Source organism: Budorcas taxicolor, chromosome X, assembly GCF_023091745.1.
Source record: "Budorcas taxicolor isolate Tak-1 chromosome X, Takin1.1, whole genome shotgun sequence".
Taxonomy (NCBI): Eukaryota; Metazoa; Chordata; class Mammalia; order Artiodactyla; family Bovidae; genus Budorcas; species Budorcas taxicolor.
Genome location: NC_068935.1, coordinates 113,427,126 through 113,442,913, shown reverse-complemented (window position 1 = coordinate 113,442,913; position 15,788 = coordinate 113,427,126). Strand labels below are relative to the sequence as shown.

The following is a 15,788-nucleotide window of genomic DNA, read 5'->3' as shown; positions in this document are numbered from 1 at the left end:
ATGGTTCTTGGAAACCTGAGGCTTTTTTTCTCTGGCTTGGGTTTCAGGAAGACAGTTTCCGCCCCCTCCCCAGACATGTGTAGCCCTGTTGTGGGTCTGTATATGCTCAACAAGTATGAGGCTATGGTTCCCATTTTTGTCTTGAAGTTTTTAGTCTTCGCTTACATCCCACAGTTCCAGCAAGAATTAATGATCATTATTTATGACTCAGAAGTGGAAGAGTAATGGTAGGAATGTAGATTCTTCTAGCCAATAATAAATTGTTATTTGACTACAAGTGACACTCATATTTATTAGATACTGGCTATAATAAACTAACTAAAATTATCACACAGGCATCGTATATCATGAAACCATTTTTCAGTAAATGGATTTGAATTCTTAGAATCATTGAATCTTAGACCTAGAAGAAACATTAAAAGTTATATAGTATAATGCATAAAGAAACCATACTCCAATAAAAATAAATTTTTAAAAAGTCGTATAGCACAATGTAAATTTTTCAAAATCAACATTATTGACAGTGCATTTTCATTAAAGATAATTTAGAAAATATAGAAAGACATTATCATGTCTAGACCCATTACCTACAATCATTTTGAATATTATGTGTCCTTTGTTTCAGCCTACTTTCTATTCAAAGGTAACTTATTTTATAAAAATATAAATCATGCTGGATATATAATATTATATTGTGATTTTACACTTAAAATTGTACTGTAAATATTTTCTACACTAATAAATAACCTTCCCAAATAGCATTTTAAATAGTTTTGGAAAATAATTTATCAAATGCTGTATCATAAGTTACTTAAACATTCTTCTTGTAATTAATAATTAGTTGATATATTAACTTTCAGGAATGTAAATTACACAGAAATTAATTTATTAAAATATTATCTTGCTTATATATGGCCACCTGATCCTAACTTCTTAATTTTGTATAACTGGTATACTCTTGTTTACCCCACAGATACAATAATAATTTTTAGTCCAGCCTGGTAAATGGCATTAAGTCTAATAATTTAAACTGAGTTTCATTTGGAAGAGCCCAGATTTCAGATATTCTTTGCATCTACTGTTATTTTTAAGAGGTCTGTAAGGCATACTGTACCTCATGGCACTGGGGGGCAGTGGGGAGAAGGAATCCATATGATGGTATTGATCTGATCCCATCTCTGTGTGTTCTGCTGGCATCTGCTGCTAAAATTTTGGCTGATGCAATGTTTGACCTGTTTTCACAACAACTTGGCCCAATCTTTGTTCCCAGTGGCACCTGAGAATTCTCTGGAGTCTTAATATGTCAGTTAGCTTTAGCTGCCTGATAATCCACTCTAAAGTTCAGTAGTTTAAAGCAACTGTTTTACTCATGATTTTTCTGGGCATGTTTTTGTCTGGGCCAGGTTCATGGGGGCAAGCTGGGCTTGTTCATACATTTATGATCAGTTGGCAGGTCAGCCAGGTGATGGGTGGCCTCATAGGTCCCCATCCACACATTTGGTGATAGGCAGGGGCAATGGACCTGGAAAATCCCATGGACGGAGGAGCCTGGGGGCTGCAGTCCATGGGGTCTCTAAGAGTCGGGCACAACTGAGCGACTTCACTTTCACTTTTCACTTCCATGCATTGGAGAAGGAAATGGCAACCCACTCCAGTGTTCTTGCCTGGAGAATCCCAGGGATGGGGGAGCCTAGTGCGCTGCCGTCTTGAGGTCTCACAGAGTCGGACACGACTGAAGCGACTTAGCAGCAGCAGCAGCAGCAGCAGCAAGGGCAATTGATGTTACTATCACTAGCCCACATGCTCCTTGTTATCCAGCAGGCTAGCCTGGGCTTTTTTTATATGGTAACCAAGTTCCCAAAGGAGAAAGAGGGCAAACTCCAGTCCACTATTCAAGCCTATGTTTCCATAATGTTTGCTAATGTCCCTTTGGCTAAAGCAATTGAAAGAGTACATACACTCTCAAAGGGCATGGATAGAGGGAAAGGAATATTTTGTGGCCCTTTTCATAACCTACAACATTCTATGCTTGTCATTCACCAAGTTACAGACACCAGTGCCATAGCAACCCACTCTGGCTACCCTAACCATTTAGACTGTAGGCAACCCACTGGGGACATGCAGAAATGTTCTGAGGTCAAGAACCAAGTGTAGCTTTGGAGTAGTAGCTGTAGTTATCTTTCTAACCATTCACTGTCCCTTGTTTCTGTAGCACATGGTTAAATGACTCCATCTCACAACCTCTCTTAAATACCTCCTTTGTCTGCCAGGATTTTTAGTTGCAAACAACACGATCCACAAGTGCTATAATCTCAGGATCAAAGTCTCAAGAGTTCATACAACCTGGGAAAATGCACAGTCTTATCACAGACCCACTACTCCAGTCTTTGGCACTGGATGCCAGAAATGCCGCCACAGCTGAAGATCAGATTCTCCAGTCTCTGTACTTCCTGGATGATCACCTCTTCCCACATGCAACCCTTAATTTATGTTGCTGCCTCCAAGTTGAACCCTGAGGTTAAGGACCTGGGTCACATGCAGAACTCTAGAGGCAAGGAAATCTCGGAAATGTAGTTTTTAAATTTCTGACTTTGTATGGAAAAGGAAGCTAGAGGGTGGTTGTAATGGATGCTAGGTGATCTAATTTCCAGTATTTTTTTTCCAAGAAGAATCAAACAGGAGCGATCGATGTTGCAAGACCTGATTATGCAGAGCTCCTAATCATGAGTCATGCGAACTCAAGTCATCATGTTCTATTCTGCCCTCCAAAGGGAAGAACGGGTAAGAATTATGCTTCCTGATAATTAACCTCCAGTATTCACTGTAGCTTCCTATTCTAAAGTCCAAGGTTAGAGAAGGGAGAACAGGATGGATAACTGACCATCTGCTCCCCATATCCATCTCTCCTACTCTTCCTACCATCTCATGAGCTTGAAGGAAATGGATTCTACTTTCTCTCTGGTGAGAATTTGATCTACACAGGCAGGCACTGAGCTTTGATGGTGAATGGGACTTTTCGGGGTTCAGTTCCATAGAAGCATACCCTGAGGGAAAGATCTGTGTGCTAGTGATGTATAAAGGAAGTGCTCTTGGAATAAACTTGTAAAAAGGAAAATGAATAGGAACAGAATAGCAGGATAAGGAAATAGGAAAAGCATGACAGGTTTTCATTTTCAGGCAAAACCCTTAGGAGGACAGCTGCAGCCTGATCCTTCAAGGCGGCTCTGAGGCACAGTACCTGAGAGTTCATCCCAGGTAGACACAAGAGGGCTGGGCTTTCATACTAGTGACTTCTTCAGCTGTTGTTGGCTAAGGGTCATGTCTTGTTACGTCTGCCATAACAAAAATGTCATAGTCTGGGTGGGTAAAACAGCAAACACTTAATTCTCAGAGTTCTGGAGGTTGGGAAGTCCACCATCAAGGTGTCAGTAGATTTGGTGTCTGCTGAGAGTCCTCTTCCTGGTTCATGGATGGCTGCCTGCTGGCCGTATGCTCATAGGGCAAAAGGGTCAGGGGAACTTTCTGAGGCTTCTGTTATAAAGGTGCTAATCCCATTCATGAGGGCTCCACCCTCATGACCTAGTCACCTCCCCAAAGTCCCACCTCTTTGGGGATTAGGATTTCAACAAATGAATTTGGAGGAGTAGGGACACAAATATTCAGTTCATAAGAGGCCACCACAGGGTTATATAAATGCCTAAGCAATTCCAACTCTGTGCCCGTGGGCAGACTTTGGGAGCCCAATGGCAGTCCTCCAACTAGGGAGTAAGAAGGAGGTTGAAGGCAAAGGACATTGAAGCTGGCAGAGGGATATACAGAGGCAGTGAAAAAGATCACAGGATGGGAGTTCCCTGGTGGACCAATGGTTAGAATTCTGGGTTTTTCACTGCTGTGGCCAGAGTTCAATCCCTGGTCAGGGAACTGAGGTATCCTGAAAACCACATGGTGTGGCTAAAAAAAAAAGGATCATGGGAGACCTAAGGGAGCACAGTGGACACTGTTCACTATGCAGTATCTTCTCATTAGCAATATCATGCAGTTCCCCAGGCCTGGATTTTAATTCGTGTAATGGGATAGTGGCTTGGCATTCAATATCCATTCCACCCTCCTTGTGTTCTGCAGTGGCTTGAAAGCAAAAACTACATTTCCCAGGCTTCCTTGTGATTAGAATTCTGGGTGTGATTTAAAATCTGGTGCACCCCTGCACTGGAGAGAAAGGAAGGGGAAGGATGGGGAAGGCGGGGAAGAGAGAGAGAAAGGAAGGAACAAAAGGGCAAGAAGAAAAAGAGGGAGATAAAGGAAGAAAGGGAGGAAATTTCCCTATTTCCATTGCCTCCTCCCCTTAGTTCACATCTATTGGACTAGCACTAAATCTAGCTTCTCACTGGTCTCTCTCCTAGTGCTGTTACTTTAGAAAGTTGGAGATTTCCATCCCCTGGAGAAGGAAATGGCAACCCACTCCAGTATCATTGTCTGGAAAATCTCATGGACAGAGGAGCCTGGTGAGCTGCAGTCCATGGGGTCACAAAGAGTCGGGCACGACTGAGTGACTAACACTTACTTCTTCGTAGGACACAGCTGAGGAGTAGGAGTCAGTTATAACTCCAACTTCCCTACCAACTCAGGTGTATAATAAGTAATTTTTTCTCTCTCTCTTACCCCCCGACAATCTCTCCCCACACTCCACCCCATCTCTCACCCACCCCATCTCTCTCACTCTTTCTCTCTCTCTCTCTCTCATGCATACTTGTGCTTTCTTTAAAAAAAGAAAAACCTGAATCTCTGAATCTAAACTTCCATTTTCCCATGATGGCAGGAAACATCAGTCATTCTTGGCTTTTGGCTTCTCTAATTCTTCTCAGGGTTGTACCACAGTTCTGGAGTCTTACACAATCTCAAGGAACGGTAGAGGAGCAAATGGAGAGTTTATGTCTGACCTTCAAGTTATAGACTATTGGTTATCACTGGACACAGGTTATCACAGGTCATTGCCAAAAGAATCACTGCTCCATCTACACGGCCTCTTCAGATTCCCAGCTGTCCACTGCTTCTAGGTTGCCGATGGAACCCAGGAATCTTTTTTCAGGGCTTTCTGTGGTCCCATCTGCCACAAGGCCAGTCCTCTTTCAAGCCATGCTACCTCCCAATATGTGTGTAGCATGAGGTTGGTGGTGTTGTGGGGAGGTTCTCAAAATGTACATCCAGGTTCCTGTTATTCTATAACCCAAAGACTGCTTTTTTCTTCTTCTTCCAACCACGTGCTTTCTCTCACTTAAAATAATCTGGTAAGTCAGAACATTCTTCTGACAGGGATATACTGACAGTACAAAATATCTTTGAATTCATCTTGACGTTTGAGCTGAACTATTCACTTCCTGAACCTTGATCTTCCCCTCAATTTTTCAAGAGGAAAAAAAAAAAATTAACTATAGCGTGCAAAAGAAAATTTGTAAAACCTTTAACATGTAAATTTGTAAAACTCACTTGTCTTCTTTTTCCCATCCTCCCAATCCCCAAAGTTAGTGAATCAACAGAAACAACTTTAATAAGTATTCTCTACAGGCCTCCAGTGAAATGTTGAAAGACTCTACTTGACCTCATTCCTTTCAATATTGGAGTTGTTCCTGCCAAGATATTGGACACAGAGACACAAATAAGGGCTGTGGGAAGGAGGGGAGAGATTTCAGTACCAAGTGGGCAGTGAGATTAAGGCCAGAGTATGTGTATGTGTTCAGTTGCTTAATTGTGTATGACTCCTTGTGACCCACCAGGCTCCTCAGTCTGTGGGATTCTCCAGGTAAGAATACCGGAGTGGGCTGCCATGCCCTCCTCCAGGGGATCCTCTGACCCACAGATCAAACCCGTGTCTCCTGTGTCTCCTGCATTGGCAGGTGGATTCTTTACCTCTGTGCCACCTGGGAAGCCCTGAGATTAAGGCCAAGTCAAAGTCAAAGCCAGGGCTGATTATTAAAGTCCATACTGAACGTACCCCACCCCTACCCCTTCCCTTATCTCCCAGAGTGCTTAGTAAAGAAGGTTCTAGTCATAGCCCTGTAATAATGCCTGAGAGTCCAAAACTAAGAAGATAGAGATAAGCAAGCGTGGCCTCCCTGCTGTCTCAGTGGTAAAGAATCTGCCTGTGAGATGTGGGTTTGATCCCTGGGTCAGGAAGATCCTTTGGAGAAGGAAACAGCAACGCACTCCAGTATTCTTGCCTGCAGTGGAAGTGAGAGTCTTAACCACTGGACAGCCAGGGAAATCCCCAGTATTCTTGTCTGGGAAATCTTGTGGACAGAGGAGCCTGGTGGGCTACAGTCCATGGGGTTGTAAAAGAGTTGAACATGTCTTAGCAACTAAGCAACAACAGCAGCTACTGAATTGGTATAAATCGAAAGAAAAATGATTCAATATGCCTTAAATAGTCATTGCACAATTCTTACTGCACTCAGTGTGCCTTGCTTAAAAGGTTTGGTACTACATCATAAAGGAGCTGTTTATATAGGGACTGTGAATCTCATCTTTGTATAACAGTTGATGCTCAGTAAATATTTGTTGAATTTAGTTGAATTTAAAGTGTGAGGAGATAAAACATGGCAGATGGTTTTCAGTATGGACAATACAATAGAAAAAGGAAATAATCCAAATTATATCTGTTGAATGTCAAACCCTAGATTAGCAAAACTCAGACATCTTATTGTTAATACACACAATTGCCTGCTTGTGTTGGCTGAATGCATTAGCCTCAATTATGTAGGTAAGGCCAATTTATTCATAAATAAATTTTATAAATAAATATTATAAAATAAACACATATTATAAAATAAATTAAAAAATTATAAAAGCATAAATAAATATTATAAAAGCAAGGCAGGAGGCTTAGTGTGAGAGACAGAGGTGTGATGCTGGCTGTGGAAATTAGAACAGTGCACAGCCAGGAGCTGAGGAACAGGGATGGCCTCTAGGAGCTCCAAAGGGTTAGAAAACCAGCTTTCTTCTAGAGCCTCCAGAAGGAAGGCACACAAACCAAGAAGTTGATTTTAACCCAACCAGAATGATTTTGGACTTCTGGCATATATAACTGTAGGATAAGTTTGTGTTGTTTTAAGCTCTGAACTTTGTGCTCATTTGTTACAGTGTCAAAGAGTAGTTAATATGCTGCTTATTTGTTCATTCGTTCAGCTCTGGTTTCAGCCATTGACTGTTGTTCCAGACACTCTCATACCTCCACTTAGAACACCCCTTCCATCCATCTACCTCGACCCTATCTTGTTCTTCAAAAGTAATTTAAACTATCACTTCCCCTTTGGAGTCTTTGCCTGCCCTGGCCCCTCTACTGTCCAGCACCTCTGAGCACATCTCCTTTGCAGCATTTACCACACTTGAGTTGCAATCATTGATCACTGTATTCCTTCCTGTTGGTACCACTTTGCCAAGTTCTTGCTTAAGCAAGCAGCTTTGTTACTTGTTCCTTACTTATTTGCCAGGTCCCTCCAGCATAACAAGGTGACAGAGAAGGAAGGGGTCGAATCCTCTGTGTTTGTACACATGCACACACGTGTCTTCCCTGCATGTTTCATATCAGTACACAGTGTTCCCCCAAAAGCAGCATCAAATGAATGCTCATTTTAAAAAGAATGAACCAGTCTGCTTTGTAACAACTCACTTCTCAAATTGTCAAAAGAGTAAACATGTATGATGTTACTATAACATGTTTTTATTATACTGTTTACTAAGCTGCTATAAGAAATTAAGCTCACTTATTCAGTTTTGTTCTTGAGGAGGAACTCTGAATAGCGCTTTTTTCTAGTCAAAATTACCTAGTTTTCAGACTGATAGATCTTTTGCTTCAGCCATCAGACACAGTATCCAACACAGCAAAACTTGTTTATCACTTGACATGTATGAATCAGTTACCTACTGTGTGCAAGTATTGCTTGGGACATGGAGGAGCAAATGAATAAACCAAAACTTCCAGTTTGCAGACAGGAAGAGAGGCAAGTAAATACTACAAAACAGAACACTATAAAGAAAAGAAGTAACATAATGGTAAAGAAGTTAGTTATTTTTTCCTTGGAGTAGAAAACCAGTCTTCAGTGAGACAGATGGTGGTTTGACATGAGTTTGAGTAAATTCTGGGAGTTGGTGATGGACAGGGAAGCCTGGCATGCTGCAGCCCATGGGGTCGCAGAGAGTCAGACACGACTGAGCAACTGAACTGAACTGATGGTGGTCAACAAAAGAATAGGTGATAGTAGTTAAGAACCAGTACTTGAGGGACTTCCCTGTTGGTCCACAGTGCAGGAGACATGGGTTTGATCCTTGGTTGGGGAACTGGGATCCCACGTGCCATGGGGCAACTAAGCCGGCGCACCACAACTACTGAGCCTACACACCACAACAAAAGATCCCACGTGCCACAATAAAGACCTGATTCAGGCAAACAAAAATAAATGACTTTTTTAAAAAAGAAAAAGAACCAGGACTTTACATTTAAATGGAAACGTATTCAAATCTAGTTCCACTACTCCCTATGTGCCCTTGGACAGATTACTTACCTGCCCTGAGCCCAGCTTGCTCCTCAGTGTTTAAAAAAAAAAAAAAGGCAGGGGTGGAGGAATAATAGGCATACTCTCTCATGAAGTTATTATGATAATTAAATAAAATTCATAGAAAATGCCTAACCTGGTGCCAGGCACCATGGCAAGCAATTAATGCATTGTTGTTGTTTAGTCGCTAAGTCATTTGTGACTCTTGCGACCCTATGGACTAGCCCACTGGGCTCCTCTCTCCATGGAATTCTCCAGGCCAGAATACTGGAGTGGGTAGCCATTCCCTTCTCCAGGGGATCTTCCCGACCCAGGGATTGAACCCAGGTATCCCACATTGGCAGGTGGATTCTTTACCCGGAGGGAAGCCTAATTAATGCATAGTGGCTATTATTTATTTAAAACAGTGAATAACATTTCTGAATTACTCAGACAGTAAAGCGGCTGCCTGCAAGGCAGGAGACCCGGGTTCGATTCCTGGGTCGGGAAGATCCCCTGGGAAGAAAATAGCAATCCACTCCAGCACTCTTGCCTGAAAAATCCCATGGATGGAGGAGCCTGATAGGCTACAGTCCATGGGGTCGCAAAGAGTCGGACACGACTGAGTGACTTCACTTTCACATGTTGTTAAAAAAGAAAATTCACTCTACAAATACTGGGAAAATGCAGAGGATGCTGTTGTGCTTCACATTCCTCCTTCTGACTGAGGAACTCATTCTCCCAGGAGCTGCCAGGAGTTTGGCTTCTGAAGGCTCACAGGTGATTCCCCTTGAGAAATTTGACTCTGAATTAGTTCAGCTACCGTTGCGCCCCCTGCTGGTCAAGCGGGAGACTCAAAGCCAACCCTCTCATTTCAATTTGGAAGAATTTTTTTTTTTTTTTTTTAGTTTTTGAAAAAAATTTATTTTATATTGGAGTATAGTTAATTTACAATGTTTTAGTTTCAAATATACAGCAAAGTGATTCAGATATACATATACATATATCCATTCTTTTTCAGGTTCTTTTCCATATAGGTTATTACAGAATATTGAGTAGAGTTTCCTCTGCTATACAGTAGATCCTTGTTGTTTATCTATTTTTAAAAATTTACTTATTTTTTAATTGAAGGATAATTGGTGTAAAGAATTTTGTCCTTTTCTGTCAAACCTCAATGTGAATCAGCCATAGGTATACATATGTCCCCTCCCTCTTGAACCTCCTTCAGTTTTTAAGCTTTATTTATTTATTTTGTTCCCTGGTAGCTCAGCTGGTAAAGAATCCGCCTGGAATGTGGGAGACCTGGGCTTGATCCCTGGATTGGGAAGATCCCCTGGAGAAGGGAACGGCTACCCACTCCAGTATTCTTACCTGGGTAATCCCATGGACAGAGGAGCCTGGCGAGCTACAGTCCATGGGGTTGCAAAGAGTCAGACACGAATGAGTGACTAAGCACAGCACATTTAAAAATTTTAATTGGAGGATAATTACCTTACAATATTGTGATGGTTTTTGCCGAAGGCCCACCCCAACCGCAGAGCTCCCTTAAGTGGCTGAGGCATCTGTGGAAACCTCTTTGGCTTTCATCATTCCCTCACAGAGGTTGTTCCCAACAGGCCCCCATAAACTTTGCTCACCAGTCTCCATCTCGGAGTCACCCTCCTCAAGGCAGCTGAATTAACTCAATCACCAGTTGTATGGTCAGGGCACTGCTGTGGAGCAGGGTAGGCAAACTTCTTTTGTGGAAGGAAAGATAGTGGTTTTGGCTTCGGTTGACCACATGTTCTCCATGACATTTACTGAGCTTTGCCTTTCTAGTGTGAAAGCAGCCATAAAGAATACAGAAATGAATAGATATGGCTTTGCCCTAGTGAAGGCTTATTTAATGGACACTGAATTTGAATACCATAATTCTCATGTCATAAAATATTCTTCCTTTTATTTTAAAATGGCTGAAAAAATTCTTAGCTCATGGGAATTCAAAGAATGTAACTAGGTGTATTGTGGTCATCGTTTCATAATGTGCAAATAGCAAATCATGTTGTGCATGTGAAACCAATGTGTTATATGCAGATTGTTGTTGGTGCTGTTGTTTAATCAATACGTTGTGTCTGACTCTTTGTGACCGACTGCATGGACTGTAGCCCACCAGGCTCCTCTGTCCAGTGGGATTCTCCAGGCCAGAATACTGGAGTGGGTTGCCATGCCCTCCTCCAGGGGATCTTCCCAACCCAGGGATCGAACACGCACGTGTCTCCTGCATTGATAGACAGATTCTTTACCACTGAGCCACCGGGGAAGCCCTCTCAATAAAAGAAACAGGTGGAAGGCTAGATTTGGCCAGTGAGTCATTTGCAAGTCCTTGAACTAGAAGAATTAAGTGGAGCAGTGGGACTCTCATGAAGCTACCATTCTAGTGCATGAATTTACAGAATTTGACACCATGAGATCCTAGAGCTTGTAAGAGAATACAGAAGACCCCTTCCTGGCTCCAGAAGGGACAAGAGAGCATGTAGAAAAAGAAGAGAAAAATGGGAAAAATAAGATGTATAATTCCTTTTCAAGCTTAGTACCACCAAGAAAATCAAACACGGCAAAATAAAGCAGTAGTTTAATATTCACTATGTGGTATTTTTCATTTTAGAAAACTTCATCCCCCTAGTAAACAGAATTAGATTTGAGTGACTGTATTTGAGGTTGTAGCTAAGTAATCATTAAAAAATAAAAGCACAATTGCAATTTGCTACTATTTTCATCTTTATAAAGAATATATTTTTAAATGATCTGGTACAGAATAGGGGAAATAGATGCAAATGTATTTTTTGAAAACTGTTTGAACCTGTCTTTCTACCCAAATATAGCAGCCTTCAGGGGTCCATTTCCCTCAAGAAGAAACAACTTGGAGGATTTTCCTTGGGTGACAAACATATTCTTAACTCCCAACCCTGAAACCTTTGGCTTTTAGTTTTTCCATGGTGTGCATTCTTCTTTTTTAAATTTATTTATTTATTTAATTTAATTCAAGGATAATTTCTTTACAGAAATTTGTTGTTTTCTGCTGAATATCAACATGCATCAGCCATTGGTATACATATGTCTCCTCCCTCTTGAACCTCCCTCCTATCTGCCTCCCCATCCCACCCCTCTAGGTTGATACAGAGCCCCTGTTTGAGTTCCATGAGACATACAGCAAATTGCCATTGGCTATCTATTTTACATATGGTAATGTAAGTTTCCATGTTACTCTCTCCATATATCTCACCCTCACCTCCCCTCTCCCCTTGTCCATAAGTCTGTTCTCTAAGTCTGTTTTTCCATTGCTACCCTGCAAATAAATTCTTTGATACCATCTTTATAGATTCCATATATATGCATTAATATATGATATTTATCTTTCTCTTTGTGACTCACTTCATTCTGTATAATAGGCTCTAGGTTCATCTACCTCATTAGAACTGACTCAAATGTGCTCCTTTTATGGCTGAGTAATATTCCATTGTTTATATGTACCATAACTTCTTTATCTATTCATCTGTCGGTGGACATCTAGGTTGCTTCCATGTTTTAGCTATTGTAAATAGTGCTGCAGTGAACATTGGGATACATGTGTCTTTTTCAATTTTGGTTTACTCAGAGTACATGCCTAGGAGTGGTATTGCTGGGTCATATGGTGGTTTTATTCCTAGTTTTTAAAGGACTCTCCATACATTGTATGCATCCTTACTTGGTTTGTCTTCTTTTTCCTTTTCTTTATTCCCTTATATGAATCATCCTTCTTTTTTGATCATTTTTATTTTTGCTTTGTTGCTGTACAGCCCTCACTTGGAAGTCATTATAGCTCCTCTCCCCACATTCCTTCACGTGTAATATTAGGATATTTCCTCTTAATCCATACCTGACCTGCAACCAACGTTTTCTTCTCTACCCCTTGCCAACCCCTTCCTGCACATTCTCAGAATAAATGAATACTTGTTGCTTAGGATTTGAGTAGTTAAGAAAGAGCAATGGAAGCACCCTCTCTATGGATTCACGTTGCTATACTGAGAAATATGGAGACTCGGCGTGCTGATTTCAGTTGACCCATACTGTAATAGGCGGTTAATGACGATATCCCTGGCTTTCGAGATCTCCAGGTTCTTCTCTATAGAGACTTGAATACTAATTTGGTCCACGTTTGTCATGATGAGTTCAGATGCCAGAATCTGGGTAGGTGAACTGTCATGAAACCCAGTGTCCATAAAGTACTGCTTATACAACTCCACCAGCTTCTGCTCCAGGTATTCATTCAGCACCGCATTCGAAATAGGCTTCTGCATTTGCAGGCTGTTTTTCTCTTTGATGCTGGTTATTCTCCAGTACGATGAATACCGCTGGATAGGGGTGGGTGGCAAGTCGCTGGGCTGAGTGGACATGGAATCCTCCATGGACAAAGGAATCTCAGATGATTTCAGCAAAGGACCATATTGAAAACTACCCTCAGAGGGGAAATCGGTTGTCACTGAATTAATGGCCATCACCTGGCCCCCTGCAATCTGTAAGTCATTGTAATTCTTGCAGATACTCTTGCAGGAAGGTGGGACCAAGTACGTCTCTCTGCTGGTGTCTCTGTATAGTTCAACTGCAGCCAAGTTTGGGCTTTCATACACAGGATTGGGGTTTGTTTGCAGCACTGTAATTCTCGGATTTCTACTATGTTGGCTTTCTCTTGAATACACTGAAGAAATGACCTTGCCAGAGGATTTGCAGCTCACATAGAGATTTTGGACTTGTGTTTCATCCACGGAGGAATAGGAAAGACTTGTAGCTGCTGTGGCTTCCATCTCCTCTTCCTTTTCCTCAGCCACTTGCTCATTAGAAGATGGATAACTCCACTGGATGTCATTCCGGTACGCAAGTCCACTGAGATAGCCTTCTGACAGCATTCTGGAAAGACAGTGTGTGAATTACAATGGGGGAAAAGAAGATTGGAGTCTCACAAATGGGCAGCTGTACTGTCAAAAAAGTAAAGGACAATAAATAAGTTGCTTTCATTCATTCCCCAAGCTCTTGCTCATTCTGTGCCTGCTGTGGTACCAGAGTGCTGGTGTGTGCTGGAGGTATAAAGAAGAAATGGACACAGTTCCCTCCTTCAACAAGTTTCTGAGTAACAACCTGGGGTGAAGGAGGAGAGACGACAGGCTATGTCCCAGAGAAGGTGGCATTTCAGATAAACTGAAGCCTAGGAGTTCCATCCCTAGTCACAGAGTTATAAGAAATTGATGAGATGGCCTTACATGGCATATATAAGACACTGAGCCTAAGCAGAGAGGGCTGGGAATGTCGACTGAAATTGAATCCTAAAGGGCCTTGGGAGTCGGGCAAGGGCATCTGCCTTCTGCCCTGAAGGAAATGGAGAGTGACTGAGTAGCTGCAAACTGGGGAAGCAGCATCACTAGTGGGTTATGAAAAAATGAGGGAATTGGTGGCAGATTCTACTGAAAATGAGAGCTATATCTTACTCATCGTCGTATTTTTATTCTTGGGAGCTAGTGCAGTTGTTTGCCTTGAGGAGGAAATCAAAGGATCCTTAACTTGAATTAAATAATAAACAGCAGTGACAGGGTATGAAATTAATTCACTGTCAACCTGTCGTGACGGACCATGAAGCCTTCGTCTCCCTTTGGTGCCCAGGATGGCTTTCTTGCTCTTGCAGTCCTAGTTTTTACAGTACGTCCTGGAAATGTTCCTGTGTCTGACTGACGTGTTTACCTCTACCCCAGTTACCAAGGAACTTTTCTTACTGTGAGCTTTTCCTCTACCTGCACCGCTCCTGCCACTGTTGGCAGTTGTCACTGATTGTAAGGTGACTAGAATAGGCTGGAGGCTTCCCAAGTGGCTCAGTGGTAAAGAATCCACCTGCCAATGCAGGAAACCCAGATTAGATTCCTGGGTTGAGAAGATCCCCTGGAGAAGGAAATGGCAACCCACTCCAGTATCCTTGCCTGGGAAATCCCATGGACAGAGGAGCCTGGCAGGCTACAGTCCGTGGGGCTGCAAAGAGTCAGACATGACTGAGTGACTTAACAGCAGCAGCAGAATAGGCTGGAAGTCCACAGCTGCATTTTCCAAGAAAGACACTCTTAGCAATGGAGCAACAGACAAGAGCAAAGAGAACTGACCTGCTTTGGCCTCAAGGGCTGGGCTTCTAAAACAGACCCGTTAATTTGAGCCTGAAAGACAAGTCATATTAGAAAAGGATTATCTTAACCCTAAGGATTCTTTTTTTTTAATTTTAGCATCTCTTTTATAGTCATGAAGTTATTTTCCAAGTTAACGTTTTAATTGTATAAAGTTAGTATTATGAATGTAATGTACTTAATGGGCTTCTGTCGTGGCTCAATGATAAAGAATCGCCTGCCAAGGAGGAGATGTGGGATCTGGCCCTGAGTGGGGAAGATCCCCTGGAAAAGGAAATGGCAACCCACTCCAGTATTCTTGCTGGGAAGTCTCATGGACAGAAGAGTCTGATGGGCTATAGTCCATAGGGTCAAAAAGAGCTGGGTATGACTTAGCGACTGTACCACTACCACCAATGTTTTCAATGTTTATTTCTTTTGGGGGAAACTATTCCAAAATATGTTCAGCAGATTTATTAATGATTTAAATGTTTACTGTATTCCAGACAGTCATGTACCATGAAGCTACAAAGTTAAAGGTCTTCAACACATCCGTGAAGCGATTCTTGTATGCTGGACACACTTATAACAGTAAGAAAATGTTCTTCCCCAAAAAACTTGTGTGGTTCTGTTCTTAACAAACTGTACATCCAGGTGAAAAGGCAAATCTTCTATACATGAGAAGATAATTAACAGAGCAATAAAGTTTATCCTAAGGCTTCCTAGTGATGCAGGTACCTCATGACCCTCCCACTTCACTGCACCCAGATTGCAAGTGGAGCCTTCTGCCTTCAGGACCTAAGACTATCATTGTGGAAAACCAGAGCAAAACCACATCTCCCAGCTTTTGAGTTGCTAAAGAGTCTTTAGAAAGTCTTGGCAGAAATCATAGTTTTAGAGAAATGAGTTTTGAGATTCCATAACCTGAGCTTTTACACTTCAGAATCCAGAATGCTAAATCCTGGCGGCTCAGTCACTGAGCCAAGTGACTCAGTGGTAAAGAGTCTGCCTGCAATCCAGGAGACCCGGATTCGATCCCTGGGTCAGAAAGATCCACTGGAGAAGGAAATGGCAACCCACTGCAGTATTCTTCTCTGGGAAATCCATG

General features: G+C 42.0%; 1 protein-coding gene and 1 non-coding gene across 2 annotated transcripts; both read right to left on the bottom strand.

The window, feature by feature from the left end:
* Positions 1 to 2,670: 2,670 nt before the first annotated feature.
* LOC128070660 (U8 small nucleolar RNA) lies at positions 2,671 to 2,804 on the bottom strand. The gene has a single exon (XR_008201634.1). It is a non-coding gene; the product is annotated as a U8 small nucleolar RNA (small nucleolar RNA).
* Positions 2,805 to 12,544: 9,740 nt separating this feature from the next.
* TASL (TLR adaptor interacting with endolysosomal SLC15A4) lies at positions 12,545 to 13,447 on the bottom strand. Its single transcript, XM_052663871.1, has one exon. The coding sequence runs from the start codon at positions 13,445 to 13,447 to the stop codon at positions 12,545 to 12,547; it is 903 nt and encodes a 300-aa protein (XP_052519831.1).
* Positions 13,448 to 15,788: the final 2,341 nt, after the last annotated feature.